At 43.0% G+C, this 14,517-nt stretch overlaps 1 protein-coding gene across 1 annotated transcript in view; it reads right to left on the bottom strand.

The window, feature by feature from the left end:
• LOC140068906 (NACHT, LRR and PYD domains-containing protein 6-like) overlaps window positions 1-14,517 on the bottom strand; it is a 65,347-nt gene that overhangs the window by 22,635 nt on the left and 28,195 nt on the right. The window contains exon 4 of the mRNA XM_072114265.1: window positions 9,699-11,460. Coding sequence (XP_071970366.1) covers window positions 9,699-11,460 — 1,762 coding nt within the window. The remainder of the gene's footprint in view (window positions 1-9,698; window positions 11,461-14,517) is intronic.

Here is a 14,517-nt window from a genome sequence, read left to right as displayed (position 1 = left end):
TATAGCTATATCAGTGCACAGTATGGGATGCGTATAGCTATATCAGTTCACAGTATGGGGGGTGTATATCTATATCAGTGCACAGTATGGGGGGTGTATATCTATATCAGTGCACAGTATGGGATGCGTATAGCTATATCAGTGCACAGTATGGGGGGTGTATATCTATATCAGTGCACAGTATGGGGGGGGTGTATATCTATATCAGTGCACAGTATGGGGGGGTGTATATATCAGTGCACAGTATTGGGGGGTGTATATCTATATCAGTGCACAGTATGGGGGGTGTATATCTATATCAGTGCACAGTATGGGGGGTGTATATCTATATCAGTGCACAGTATGGGGGGTGTATATCTATATCAGTGCACAGTATGGCGGGTGTATATCTATATCAGTGCACAGTATGGGGGGTGTATATCTATATCAGTGCACAGTATGGGATGCGTATAGCTATATCAGTGCACAGTATGGGATGCGTATAGCTATATCAGTGCACAGTATGGGGGGTGTATATCTATATCAGTGCACAGTATGGGGGTGTATAGCTATATCAGTGCACAGTATGGGATGCGTATAGCTATATCAGTGCACAGTATGGGATGCGTATAGCTATATCAGTGCACAGTATGGGGGGTGTATATCTATATCAGTGCACAGTATTGGGGGTGTATATCTATATCAGTGCACAGTATGGGGGGTGTATATCTATATCAGTTCACAGTATGGGGGGTGTATATCTATATCAGTGCACAGTATGGGGGGTGTATATCTATATCAGTGCACAGTATGGCGGGTGTATATCTATATCAGTGCACAGTATGGGATGCGTATAGCTATATCAGTGCACAGTATGGGATGCGTATAGCTATATCAGTGCACAGTATGGGGGGTGTATAGCTATATCAGTGCACAGTATGGGGGATGTATAGCTATATCAGTGCACAGTATGGGGGCTGTATAGCTATATCAGTGCACAGTATTGGGGGTGTATATCTATATCAGTGCACAGTATGGGGGGTGTATATCTATATCAGTTCACAGTATGGGGGGGTGTATATCTATATCAGTGCACAGTATGGGGGGTGTATATCTATATCAGTGCACAGTATGGGGGGTGTATATCTATATCAGTGCACAGTATGGGATGCGTATAGCTATATCAGTGCACAGTATGGGATGCGTATAGCTATATCAGTTCACAGTATGGGGGGTGTATATCTATATCAGTGCACAGTATGGGGGGTGTATATCTATATCAGTGCACAGTATGGGATGCGTATAGCTATATCAGTGCACAGTATGGGATGCGTATAGCTATATCAGTGCACAGTATGGGGGGTGTATATCTATATCAGTGCACAGTATGGGGGGGTGTATATCTATATCAGTGCACAGTATGGGGGGGGGTGTATATCTATATCAGTGCACAGTATGGGGGGTGTATATCTATATCAGTGCACAGTATGGGGGGGGTGTATATCTATATCAGTGCACAGTATGGGGGGGTGTATATATCAGTGCACAGTATTGGGGGGTGTATATCTATATCAGTGCACAGTATGGGGGGTGTATATCTATATCAGTGCACAGTATGGGGGGTGTATATCTATATCAGTGCACAGTATGGGGGGGGTGTATATCTATATCAGTGCACAGTATGGGGAGTGTATATCTATATCAGTGCACAGTATGGGGGGGTGTATATCTATATCAGTGCACAGTATGGGATGCGTATAGCTATATCAGTGCACAGTATGGGATGCGTATATCTATATGACTGCACAGTATGGAGTGTATATATGTTATTCCTGCGTGTTTTCCATAGAACTCTATTGGAAAGGGGCTTTACTCTACCATATGACCTTCAAAACTTTTGGACAAGCTACTGACTTTATTCCTTTGCAAATAGGGGGGAAAAAACGGATGACTCTGGGACCACTTCTGCTTACATTCTAAGTGTATGCTTGTAGGTAAGCAAGACAGAGAAGATCCACAGTGTGGCGCAACTTCACTTTGGTAAGAATCTTTATTGCAAATGAACTACGCGTTTCGGCGCGTTCCGGCTTTTTACTTCAAAGTTTATCTAGACATCTAACTACCATACATAACAAAGATTTTAGCTGTATTACGATCACTCCCATTGAACACATCCCGGAGGATACCCCAGATAGAACAACTATACTTAACAAAAAAGAATCTTATTGGATCTACAGGCTACACACATTAACCCCCGAAGGTTTAAATGAAGCTATAGAGACCTTCGAAAATTGAGATATACGGCCACCACACTCCAAGAGAACTAGCAGACCCAACCACCTTCATCATAATGCAAGAGGCCACACCGACTGAAAATATAGTGAACACTTTGCTCCTCACTTGGTCCTTTTTGATACAACGAACGGAAATCTTTTTGTCCCAGACCGCCTTCCGTAGAATCTTGCTTCAAGCGTCCGAACACAAGGAACTGTAACTAAAGCGTCCGGTTACCATGACCACAAGTAGCCCACAGAGGTACACCCAACCCCTCAGCGATGAGTAGAGAATACACACTTGAGTCCCCCAGGTCCCAACCAAACATAAGCCCCAACAATACACCTTCCCACTGGATCCAGGGTAAACCCCTTATTATTCTTTTTCAAATTTTTTTTTTTTTTTTTTTTCTTCTTTATTAACATGCTATTTTTAACCCGTTATTTTAACCAACCTATCTGTATCTATATGAAGTATGCGGGATTATTACTGTGTTATTATTGTGTTATTATTGTGTCATTGTGTTATTATCCAAATATTTATTGTTTTAACCTGTAAAAAACACGGGGCTGCCACTGATGGACAGCAGCATCTTCCTATCCCACCATCTTACCTATAACGTACCTCCCCTTTTTGAGAATGAGGCTCCCAGCCTCTATGTATAAAATATAGCCATGTATGTTACCTTTTATCTTGTTTGCCGAACCTGACGAAGGCGCTGGTCCAAGCGCCGAAACGCGTAGTTCATTTGCAATAAAGATTCTTACCAAAGTGAAGTTGCGCCACACTGTGGATCTTCTCTGTCTTGCTTACCTACAAGCATCTCCACACCGCGGGATTCTACCTCTGGACGTTCAATCCTCGTGGCTCCACCGGCAGCACTCCACATACTTGACTACATGCTAGGCTAAAAGATAGCCGCAAGGTGAGCAGCTTTTAATAGCATTTTTTAAATACCTTTTTTTAATCAAACCTACACCTGAGTCGATGCGCCCTGGTCTTTTCCCTTCTACTCCTGATTCATAGAATCGGTCCAGACCCTCTCCTCGATCCTATGGACGGATATAAAGGCAAGACATATATATAACCATATTGATGCTCCAATTCAGCACATAAGAAGGGAAACCAGGAGCAGCAGCCTCTACAATCGATCATTGCTCCAAAGACTGAGACCAAAACAAACGAGTACACACTACAGAAGCAATAATCTACCCTCGGACAACTCCATAAAAAGTGGTTACCAATCAATACACACAAATACCTTTCTGTTTGCATCTGTATGCTTTCACATTGCCTTATTGTTGTACTGATTTTTCATTGCTGTTTGTTTTACTTTTTTTTTTTTTGCTTTATTGTCTCATTGCCGCACAGTTGCATTGATTTTTTTTTTTTTTTTTTTTTTTGCTTTATTGTCCCACTGCTGCACAGTTGTATTGAATTTTTTTTTTTTTTTTCTTTATTGTATTATTGCTGCAAGGTTGCATTGATTTTCTGTTTATTCAAATCATCATCTTCGGGTTCCCCTACTGGATAATCTTTTGGACAACCTTATAATCCATAACTTTCCGCCATAAATCAACCATAAAAAACCCCCCATAAGCACACAATACATTACAGGGGGACACATAAAAACAAAAATGGACTTCTTCAAGAACAGGCTGAACTCCAGACAATCGCTTTTATCAGAACTACTGAAGTCTGACTTTTCCACAAACATGATTCCTAAAGATATGGGTAATACCACCATAGAGTCCATGTTGGACACCTTCCATAAATTTGAAGATACGGCTAAAAAAGAACTCAAACATGGTTTAGATATCATGTTTTTAGACTACTATCAAAGAATCAAAGTTATCCCTAAGGGATTAAAAATAAACATCCCATCCACATTTCTGGACGATCAAAAATTCACCAAAGAATGGGATGAGTTCCTTGAGAATTGCTCCTATGAACTAATTTCCAGAGTCATTACAAAAAGAACAACACTCTGTAACATTCTCACAGCGGAAACAGAGGAACTGATACAAAAACTAGAAACGTACAAAGGACATAAGGACTTTCATAATATCAACAAAAACATCCATCAGAGACTGTCCAATCTAGAAAATGAAATAGTTGAGAGAAAAATAAAAAAACTGGAAAATTTATGCACTCAGAAACACACCACAAATATGGAACACCCCAAACATGTACGAGGAAACCCGCCTACCAACCAACAAAAATACAACACACCCACAATCAGCAGAACCCCCCCACCCAACAAACATACATCCGTACCATCCACGACTAGTGAAAGACCCTCCAGAAATCATGTTCCACATCATGGGAACAGTACTAACAATAATAAGTACCGACAAAATATGCCATACAATAATAGAAGTCGAACTTTTATGAACACTAAACATCGATCATCCGACAAGGACAATCATAAAGATAAAAATAGAAACCAAAAGTTCGTGAAAAACCATTATAACCACATAAATGTGAAAGAACATTCCCACTCCAAATCTCAGGATACCCAAGAAAATTCACAAATTACTACCCCCACAAAAACAAGACCCCAAGAGAAAAAAGGCCCACCAACTAACGCCACAACCAAAACTAGATATGGAAATATAGGAATGCAGAAACAACATGAGAAAAAGAACGAGACTATGAAAAACCTTCGAACTGAGGAACCATCTACTGAGATACAAACACCCAATATCACCACCTTCTGTCTTTCTCCACAATTCCTCAACAACACCTGGAGTTCCACGCTAAATCTGTCAGATCTCACTGTACACGAATCCTTTTGTACCAGCTTCAATACGGTTATTTCCAACCCCCCCCAACCAAACAGGGGATACACTAATACAGACAATATCACAACAGATCACCTACCCATTCAACCTTCCAGCCCGGCCTCACCAACCAGTACGACCTCCAATGTCTCTTTTTTAGAACTGGGACCCACAAGACCTTCAACACCAATGTCGAAAATCCCGGATCCGAGCGGAATGACACCGGTCCCTCCCCAGAAAATGTTAACATACTTTTTTCCTCTATTCACTCCAAAAGCCACAAAAAGAAAAAAACCCACAGAGGAAACAGAGGAGGATCAAAAAGAAGGACCACCAAAGAAGGATCGAAAAGCCATTCGGATACATATATAAACAAAATAGACAACAATGATATGGGGATAAAAACGTGCAAAGATCCAAAAATCAGGATCCCAAAGCACGACCAACAAATAAAAATTTTCAACTTATCCACATATAAGTTATCCAACCAAGAAAATTCCCTTTTATCTAAAGGTCTTAACTTTTGCCCTTCAACGACCACGGACGAATTCAATCGCTTTATTGATCTGAACAGATTTGTCCGTAAACTGACCCTCCAAAGATATTTTTCAATAAAACAAGGACAAAAACCAGCTGACAACCAGTCAGAAACTACAACTGTACCAGATTCATTTCTACACCAACCGGTAAAAAAGAAATCTACCTTTAACCCTGTGGCATATAAAGGAGCGTTTATTGAAACATTCTATGCCACAATGACAAAAGATCTCAGTTCAATAAAAACGAAACAAAAAGTGGCTAACAACCTCACAACGGACGAACTAACAGCTCTATCCAAGATCAAGAAGAACCAAAATATAGTAATCCGGGAAGCGGATAAAGGTGGTGGCATTGTCATTCAGGACAGAGACTGCTACCTAAAAGAAGCATACAATATACTATCGAACACCAAATACTACACGATATTAAAGAAAAACCCAATCCAGGACTACCTCTCCTCATACAAAAATCTTATAAAAAAAGCCTCCGAGGAAGGAATCCTTAATAAACAAGAAAAAGGTTTCCTCACTGTAAATAATCCGGTCATTGCGACCTTTTACCATCTCCCTAAAATACATAAGGATGAGACTAATCCTCCGGGACGCCCCATTATATCGGGGATAGGTTCCTTAACAAGTCATCTTTCACACTATGTGGACCTCTTTCTACAGGATCTAGTGAAAAACCTACCCTCCTATTTGAGAGACTCCAGTACACTCATATTGGAACTACAGAATCTCAAATTGGAATCAGAATTCCATTTTCTCACATTGGATGTTTCAGCCCTGTATTCTAATATTTCACATGAACTGGGAGTACAAGCAATGGAGTGGTACTTACACAACCAAACAAAAATGGATAGCAGACAAATCAAATTCATTACAGAGGGGATCAAATTCGTCTTAGAACATAACATCTTCGAATTCCAGAGCCAAATTTTCAAACAAATCTGCGGCACGGCCATGGGGACTCGGGCTGCCCCTAGCTACGCCAACCTGTTTATGGGGCGATTCGAAAGCCAACATATATATGCATCACCATTTTGGTCCAAAATTTTATTGTATAGAAGATATATAGATGACCTGTTTATAATTTGGAATGGGAGTGAAACCGAAGCCCAAACCTTTGTAAACCATATCAACAATAACAATTGGGGCCTCAAATTCACATCTACCTTCGATTCCAATCGAATTATCTTCCTAGACCTGGAAATCAGGAAGAACAGTACCAACCAAATTGTCACTAAAACACATTTCAAGAAAGTAGATGGAAACAGTTACCTCAACTATAACAGTGCCCATTACAACAAATGGCTGAGAAATATCCCTTTCAGCCAATTCCGCAGAATAAGGAGAAATTGTTCAACCCTTACTGACTATAAAATTCAGGCTAAAGTGATCTTCAAGAGGTTCCTCACGAAAGGATACCCGAAAACACTCATACAAAATGCTTATACAAAAAACCTACACACCAGTCAGAAGGAATGTCTTCTCCCAAAAAAAACAGAAAAACTAAGCTCTCACAATTCTAAGACTACAAAAAATAACTTCATCACCACCTTTGACAAGGGTAACCAGGCTATCAGAAACCTATTACAAAAAAACTGGAAGATCCTGAGAGATGATCCACATTTGGCCAAAGACTTGCCAATTACTCCTAAGATTACATTCAGAAAAGCTAGAAGCTTAAAGAACATAATCGCCCCAAGTAAACTAAGGAACTCAAAAAAACCTGAAGTGACACAAGGGAGAACACCGCCGAAAGGAGCATACAAATGCCACCATAAAAAATGCCTCTGCTGCTCTTCCATCACAGACAAAAAGACTTTCTTTCATTCCAATATTACCAGAGAACAATTCAAAATCAAACATAGAATGACATGCGATTCTAACTATATAATATATTTAATAACCTGCAACTGTGGGCTACAGTATGTGGGACGTACCACACAATCCCTGAGGATGCGACTGGACGGGCACCGATGCAAGACTAAAGCCGGCTTTTTACTTCAAAGTTTATCTAGACATCTAACTACCATACATAACAAAGATTTTAGCTGTATTACGATCACTCCCATTGAACACATCCCGGAGGATACCCCAGATAGAACAACTATACTTAACAAAAAAGAATCTTATTGGATCTACAGGCTACACACATTAACCCCCGAAGGTTTAAATGAAGCTATAGAGACCTTCGAAAATTGAGATATACGGCCACCACACTCCAAGAGAACTAGCAGACCCAACCACCTTCATCATAATGCAAGAGGCCACACCGACTGAAAATATAGTGAACACTTTGCTCCTCACTTGGTCCTTTTTGATACAACGAACGGAAATCTTTTTGTCCCAGACCGCCTTCCGTAGAATCTTGCTTCAAGCGTCCGAACACAAGGAACTGTAACTAAAGCGTCCGGTTACCATGACCACAAGTAGCCCACAGAGGTACACCCAACCCCTCAGCGATGAGTAGAGAATACACACTTGAGTCCCCCAGGTCCCAACCAAACATAAGCCCCAACAATACACCTTCCCACTGGATCCAGGGTAAACCCCTTATTATTCTTTTTCAAATTTTTTTTTTTTTTTTTTTTTTTCTTCTTTATTAACATGCTATTTTTAACCCGTTATTTTAACCAACCTATCTGTATCTATATGAAGTATGCGGGATTATTACTGTGTTATTATTGTGTTATTGTGTTATTATTGTGTCATTGTGTTATTATCCAAATATTTATTGTTTTAACCTGTAAAAAACACGGGGCTGCCACTGATGGACAGCAGCATCTTCCTATCCCACCATCTTACCTATAACGTACCTCCCCTTTTTGAGAATGAGGCTCCCAGCCTCTATGTATAAAATATAGCCATGTATGTTACCTTTTATCTTGTTTGCCGAACCTGACGAAGGCGCTGGTCCAAGCGCCGAAACGCGTAGTTCATTTGCAATAAAGATTCTTACCAAAGTGAAGTTGCGCCACACTGTGGATCTTCTCTGTCTTGCTTACCTACAAGCATCTCCACACCGCGGGATTCTACCTCTGGACGTTCAATCCTCGTGGCTCCACCGGCAGCACTCCACATACTTGACTACATGCTAGGCTAAAAGATAGCCGCAAGGTGAGCAGCTTTTAATAGCATTTTTTAAATACCTTTTTTTAATCAAACCTACACCTGAGTCGATGCGCCCTGGTCTTTTCCCTTCTACTCCTGATTCATAGAATCGGTCCAGACCCTCTCCATTCTAAGTGTATGCTCACATCTACAGATTCTCTCTGTTCAGACCCAGGTGAAGTGCACTACAGGGGATCATTGACAAGCTTATTTTTACGCTTGCCTTTTATTTTGGGGAGTAATGGCGCCCGATAATGCGCCTATGATGCTTGGTGAGGCGTTTGAGCGACCTCTGATTAGATACATATCTCAGCAGACAGTATCACACGGGATAGGATTAGATACACAGCTCAGCAGTATCACACAGGCTAGGATTAGATACACAGCTCAGCAGTATCACACAGGATAGGATTAGATACACAGCTCTGCAGTCAGTATTACACATGATAGGATTAGATACACAGCTCAGCAGACAGTATCACACAGGATAGGATTAGATACACAGCTCAGCAGTATCACACAGGATAGGATTAGATACACAGCCCAGCAGTATCACACAGGATAGGATTAGATACACAGCTCAGCAGACAGTATCACACAGGATAGGATGAGATACACAGCTAAGCAGACAGTATCACACAGGATAGGATGAGATACACAGCTCAGCAGTATCACACAGGATAGGATTAGATACACAGCCCAGCAGTATCACAGAGGAGAGGATTAGATACACAGCTCAGCAGACAGTATCACACAAGAGAGGATTAGATACACAGCCCAGCAGTATCACAGAGGAGAGGATTAGATACACAGCTCAGCAGACAGTATCACACATGATAGGATTAGATACACAGCTCAGCAGACTGTGTCACATGATAGGATTAGATACTCGATACTCTGGTACAGTGTCCCCTTATTACTAATCGGGGGCGCTATCCCCACCATTACTACTATTACTATTGGCTACTGTGGATCCCGGTGTAATAATAATCCGGATGATTTATACCTCAGATAGCGGAGGTTGTGTAATCCTGGTGCCAGTCTCTCTAATCCCTCAGGGTCTATAGAACATCCCGATAGACGGAGACCTTCTATATGTGAGCAGCACTCCATGATGAATGATAACACGGTGCAGTCTAGAGCCGACAAGGGAACATCAGAAAGGTCTAATGTTCTGTGTGATTGTAATGATTCCTGCACCAGAACCTTATTCCGGGTCTCAAACAGATAGAAGAACGCCCTGAGAAGTTGCTTCTTGTTTTCACTTTCCTCCAGCCTCTCTTCTTCTTCTTCTTCTCCAGCCTCCAGCCTCTCTCCTCCTTCTTTCTCTTCTTCTTCTTCTTCTCCTCCTCCTGTAATGAAGTTCTTCAGCCACATGATGACTTCTCTGGAGGCCTGAGCTGCTTGTGTGTCCAGGTATCCGGTTAGTAGTGACCTGGTGGTGGCATCTGATAGACCACACAGGAAGCGGAGGAACATCTCACCTCGTCCATCAGGATAGGATTTGGCTTTCTCTAGTGATTTCTGTAACTTCTCAGGAGAATAATCGGCATAATGCACAAAGGCAGAGAAGAATTCCTGGACAGTGAGATGTAAGAAGGAATAGGACACAGGTTCCTCCGATTCCATCAGGAAACTTGATAAGAGCTTTGACTTATTGTCCACATGGAAAGATTCCAGATCCCGATCATCAAATATAATCGTGTGATTCATGACCCCATGTTCTGCCATCCATCCGATGGACTGCAGGAGCTTCTGGGCGCCACTTTTCTCCGGGCTGTGATTGGACAGGATGTTGGCGACAAATATGGCAAAGAGCTGGGTCACGGTTCTGGGTAATAATGAGACCTGCTGGTCACTACTTGTGGTCTGGAAGCTCCTGGATAATACTGTACAGATGATCCAGCAGTAGGACGGGAGGTAACAGAACGTGTACAATGTGTCATTCTGCCTCACATAGGTAAAAGCCTTTTCTGCCAGTTCAGGGTCACGGAAGAAATTGTCAAAGTAAATCTTTCTTTCTTCTGTGAAGAATCCACTGATTTCTACCATTCGCTGGAAAACATTACAATCCATTGATGCCAGTCTGGTCGGGCGACTGGTCATCAGAACAGAACAACCATTAAGAAGAGACTTTCTCACCAAACTGACCACAATGTGACCACAACGTTCCGGCTGTTTAGGGTCCGAGCACAAGTGACGGGATGTGAAATCCATTGTCTGATTGCTTTCATCTAATCCATCAAATATAAAGAGAAGTTTCTCTGGATCTTGTAGGATGTTCTCGAGCTGCGGCCACAGATATGGGTAATGATGAAGGATCAGGATCTCCAGACTGACCTTATCCCATTGGTTCAGTTCCCGGAATTTGAAGAAGAAGACAAAAGAGAATCTTTGATAGAGATCTCCCTTCACCCAGTCATAGACAATCTTCTGCATCAGCGTGGTCTTCCCTACCCCGGGCACTCCGCTCACCAGCACCATATGTGGTACCAGTCTGGACCGGTGGCACCAGCGGAACATCTTGTTGGGGGAAATACGTTGTAATTCATGATGTTTTATCCTTACATATTTCTCATGTCTTGCCCCGGTCGCTATGAGCTCATTCTCAGAGCGTTCCCTAAAGTGATGAGTGGAGACAATGATGAGGGTCACATAACGTGTGCAGAAGGGAAAACTCTCCTCCTCCTGGTTACATCTCGGAGGTTTATTCTCTATCAGATTCTCCGTTTTCTCATATAAATGTTTCTTGTGATGATTCTGGATTTCTATGGAAACAACAGAAAATAAAGGAGATGATAAGTGGCTGCAGGGTTGGAGCCTAGGGCCCACCACTGAAATATATTTTGGAGGCCCAGCTACTGCTTCATTGAAATGGACGCTCCACCCCATGTATATTCTCATTGTGTTTCTAAACGTGATGCAAATGCAAGGTGTGAATAGCAGAGTGCAGTGTGGACGCCGCCCAAGAGAAGTGAGATCGTAATAGGAGATGATCTCTTCTCTTGTGCTATAGACTGGAGCTACAAAGATACCGTCTTATCCTTACTATCCTGTCGTATATTGGAACATTGGAGCACGTAGAAGTGGAAAAGACTGTATTACTTGATGGAATCAGTATTTAACCTCTTAAGGACTGAACATGCAACAGGTTGCAGGTATATGAAGAAGGGTCACAGGCTGAGTCCTCTTCGTATACACCAGGGGGGAATGGGAGGGGGAATAGGGCCACCTCCATGACATGTGGTCGTGCAGGGCTGTAGAGGGACGCGGCGGCCAGCGGAGTAGGTGGGCACAGGGCGCACCTGAATTCTTTTGAAAAACCTGCAAACTTTTGTTTGCTGGTTTTTACGCAAAACTACACCAGCTTGGACTTGACAAAGTTTTGCCGGGCGACTGCTTTGTCCAACAGATACATCAAGAGGCCTCAGGGTGGCATCACACGTTAGCGTTTTGATTCCGATTTGTAACGGATTAAAAATGCACTGGGTGGTCCAAGGACAATTACATATTCGTTTATATACAAACGCATGCGAACGGTAATCAGCGCCCATTGTCTTGTATTGTGTAAATGTAAAACACCGGGTGAGGATTGACGATTGCATGGTACTACTGGCTACTGGGGCCATCACTGTGGCTAGTGGCTACTGGGGCCATCACTGTGGCTAGTGGCTACTGGGGCCATCACTGTGGCTAGTGGCTACTGGGGCCATCACTGTGGCTAGTGGCTACTGGGGCCATCACTGTGGCTAGTGGCTAATGGGGCCATCACTGTGGCTAGTGGCTACTGGGGCCATCACTGTAGCTAGTGGCTACTGGGGCCATCACTAAGTATTAAGGTCAAGCACTGTGACTACTGGGGTCATTATTGAGGGGATCACTATGACTGATAGCTACTGGGGGTCATCACTAAAACGAATGTCTACTGGGGGGTTTATTGTGGCTACAGTGGGTATCACTGTGACTAATAACTACTGGGGGTCATCACTATAACCAATAGCTATTGGGACGCCAGCATGAACCTCAACCAGACTACAAAGCCATTCGCAAAACCATGCAGCACCAGAAGTCATATTAAACGACATCTACCACCAGGATGAAGGATTGTACACCAAGCACACTGACATACTGGTTAGCAGAATCGGAGAACTTCCACACTATTCTTAAAATTAATTGGGCAACCTACTGAGATGACCACCTGGAACATTGTGATGACTCAGGGGCCACATGATAGCCTATGTGGCACATATATACGCAAAGTTTCTTTGCAGAAATTTGAAATACTTCACACCTCCCTGTGCAGGCAGAACAGTTCTCTGCCGCCCTCACAGCACCACAGTCTAAACAGGTCTACATGGATGCTGAGAGACTGCTGGACACCTATGTTCAAGGACAGGCACCCTGGAGAGTTAGGTTAGGTTGTGTCCTTCCTCATCCAGTAGGATTTCTCCCGGCAGAGCGTCACCTAATAAGAAATTTGTAGGATTTTATAGTATATAGATCAGTGCTGGATGTACAGATATAATATACATGTGAGATTATACAGGGATATGGACAATGGTCATAAAGATAAAGCTGAGAACAATTCCAAGAGCCAGAGATTGGACCAGATGAAACCAGTAGATGGATCAGAACAGACACAGCAATAGACAGAGGCCAGAATTTATATCAACAATCTGTAGAAAACCTAACGCTGATGGATTTATATAGAAAGTTCTGGACCTCACAGATCCCCCTTCTCCCCAAGCATAAACCACCTACATATAAATGGTAGAAACCACTTGCTGAACACTGAATGACTTGGAGGAGTTAAAGCAGCTCAATACAATATAACTAGAGTTTCCTCCAAATTCAGGAAACAAGATTCCCCCTGAGAAGCATTTTTCCTCATGGCTACACTAAACATGGTGTGGAGCGAAGTATATAGGTTTGTTGCGGGCAGAAATCAACAAATAAAGGGTCATTTGGGACATAAGTATCAGTAGATGGTTGTCAGAAATGGCCCTGACAGTAGTTACTACTGATGAGTGGAGAAGTCACTGCCTGCTAATGTATAGGGACCAGACACCTTCCAGGCTGTGCAGGGAGTGGATGGACAAACTGCAGCAATAGTCACTTACAGCTTTTCATCAGGAGTCGGTTTGTGTACCCTAGGACCCAGGGACAACAACAGCCAAGAGGAGGAAGCAGGACAACGTGAGAGAGACAACAACAGCCAAGAGGAGGAAGCAGGACAACGTGAGAGGACAACAACAGCCAAGAGGAGGAAGCAGGACAACGTGAGAGGACAACACCAGCCAAGAGGAGGAAGCAGGACAACGTGAGAGAGACAACAACAGCTAAGAGGAGGAAGCAGGACAACGTGAGAGGACAACAACAGCCAAGAGGAGGAAGCAGGACAACGCGAGAGGACAACAACAGCCAAGAGGAGGAAGCAGGACAACGTGAGAGGACAACACCAGCCAAGAGGAGGAAGCAGGGCAACGTGAGAGGACAACACCAGCCAAGAGGAGGAAGCAGGGCAACGTGAGAGGACAACACCAGCCAAGAGGAGGAAGCAGGACAACGTGAGAGGACAACAACAACCAAGAGGAGAAAGCAGGGCAACACGAGAGGACAACAACAACCAAGAGGAGGAAGCAGGACAATGTGAGAGGACAACACCAGCCAAGAGAAGGAAGCAGGGCAACGTGAGAGGACAACACCAGCCAAGAGGAGGAAGCAAGGACACGTGAGAGGATGAGGAAGAGGAGGAAGCAGGGCAACGTGAGAGGACAACAACAACCAAGAGGAGGAAGCAGGACAATGTGAGAGGACAACAACAA

This window comes from Engystomops pustulosus, chromosome 7 (genome assembly GCF_040894005.1).
Source record: "Engystomops pustulosus chromosome 7, aEngPut4.maternal, whole genome shotgun sequence".
Taxonomy (NCBI): Eukaryota; Metazoa; Chordata; class Amphibia; order Anura; family Leptodactylidae; genus Engystomops; species Engystomops pustulosus.
This window is presented reverse-complemented; position numbering and strand designations above follow the sequence as displayed.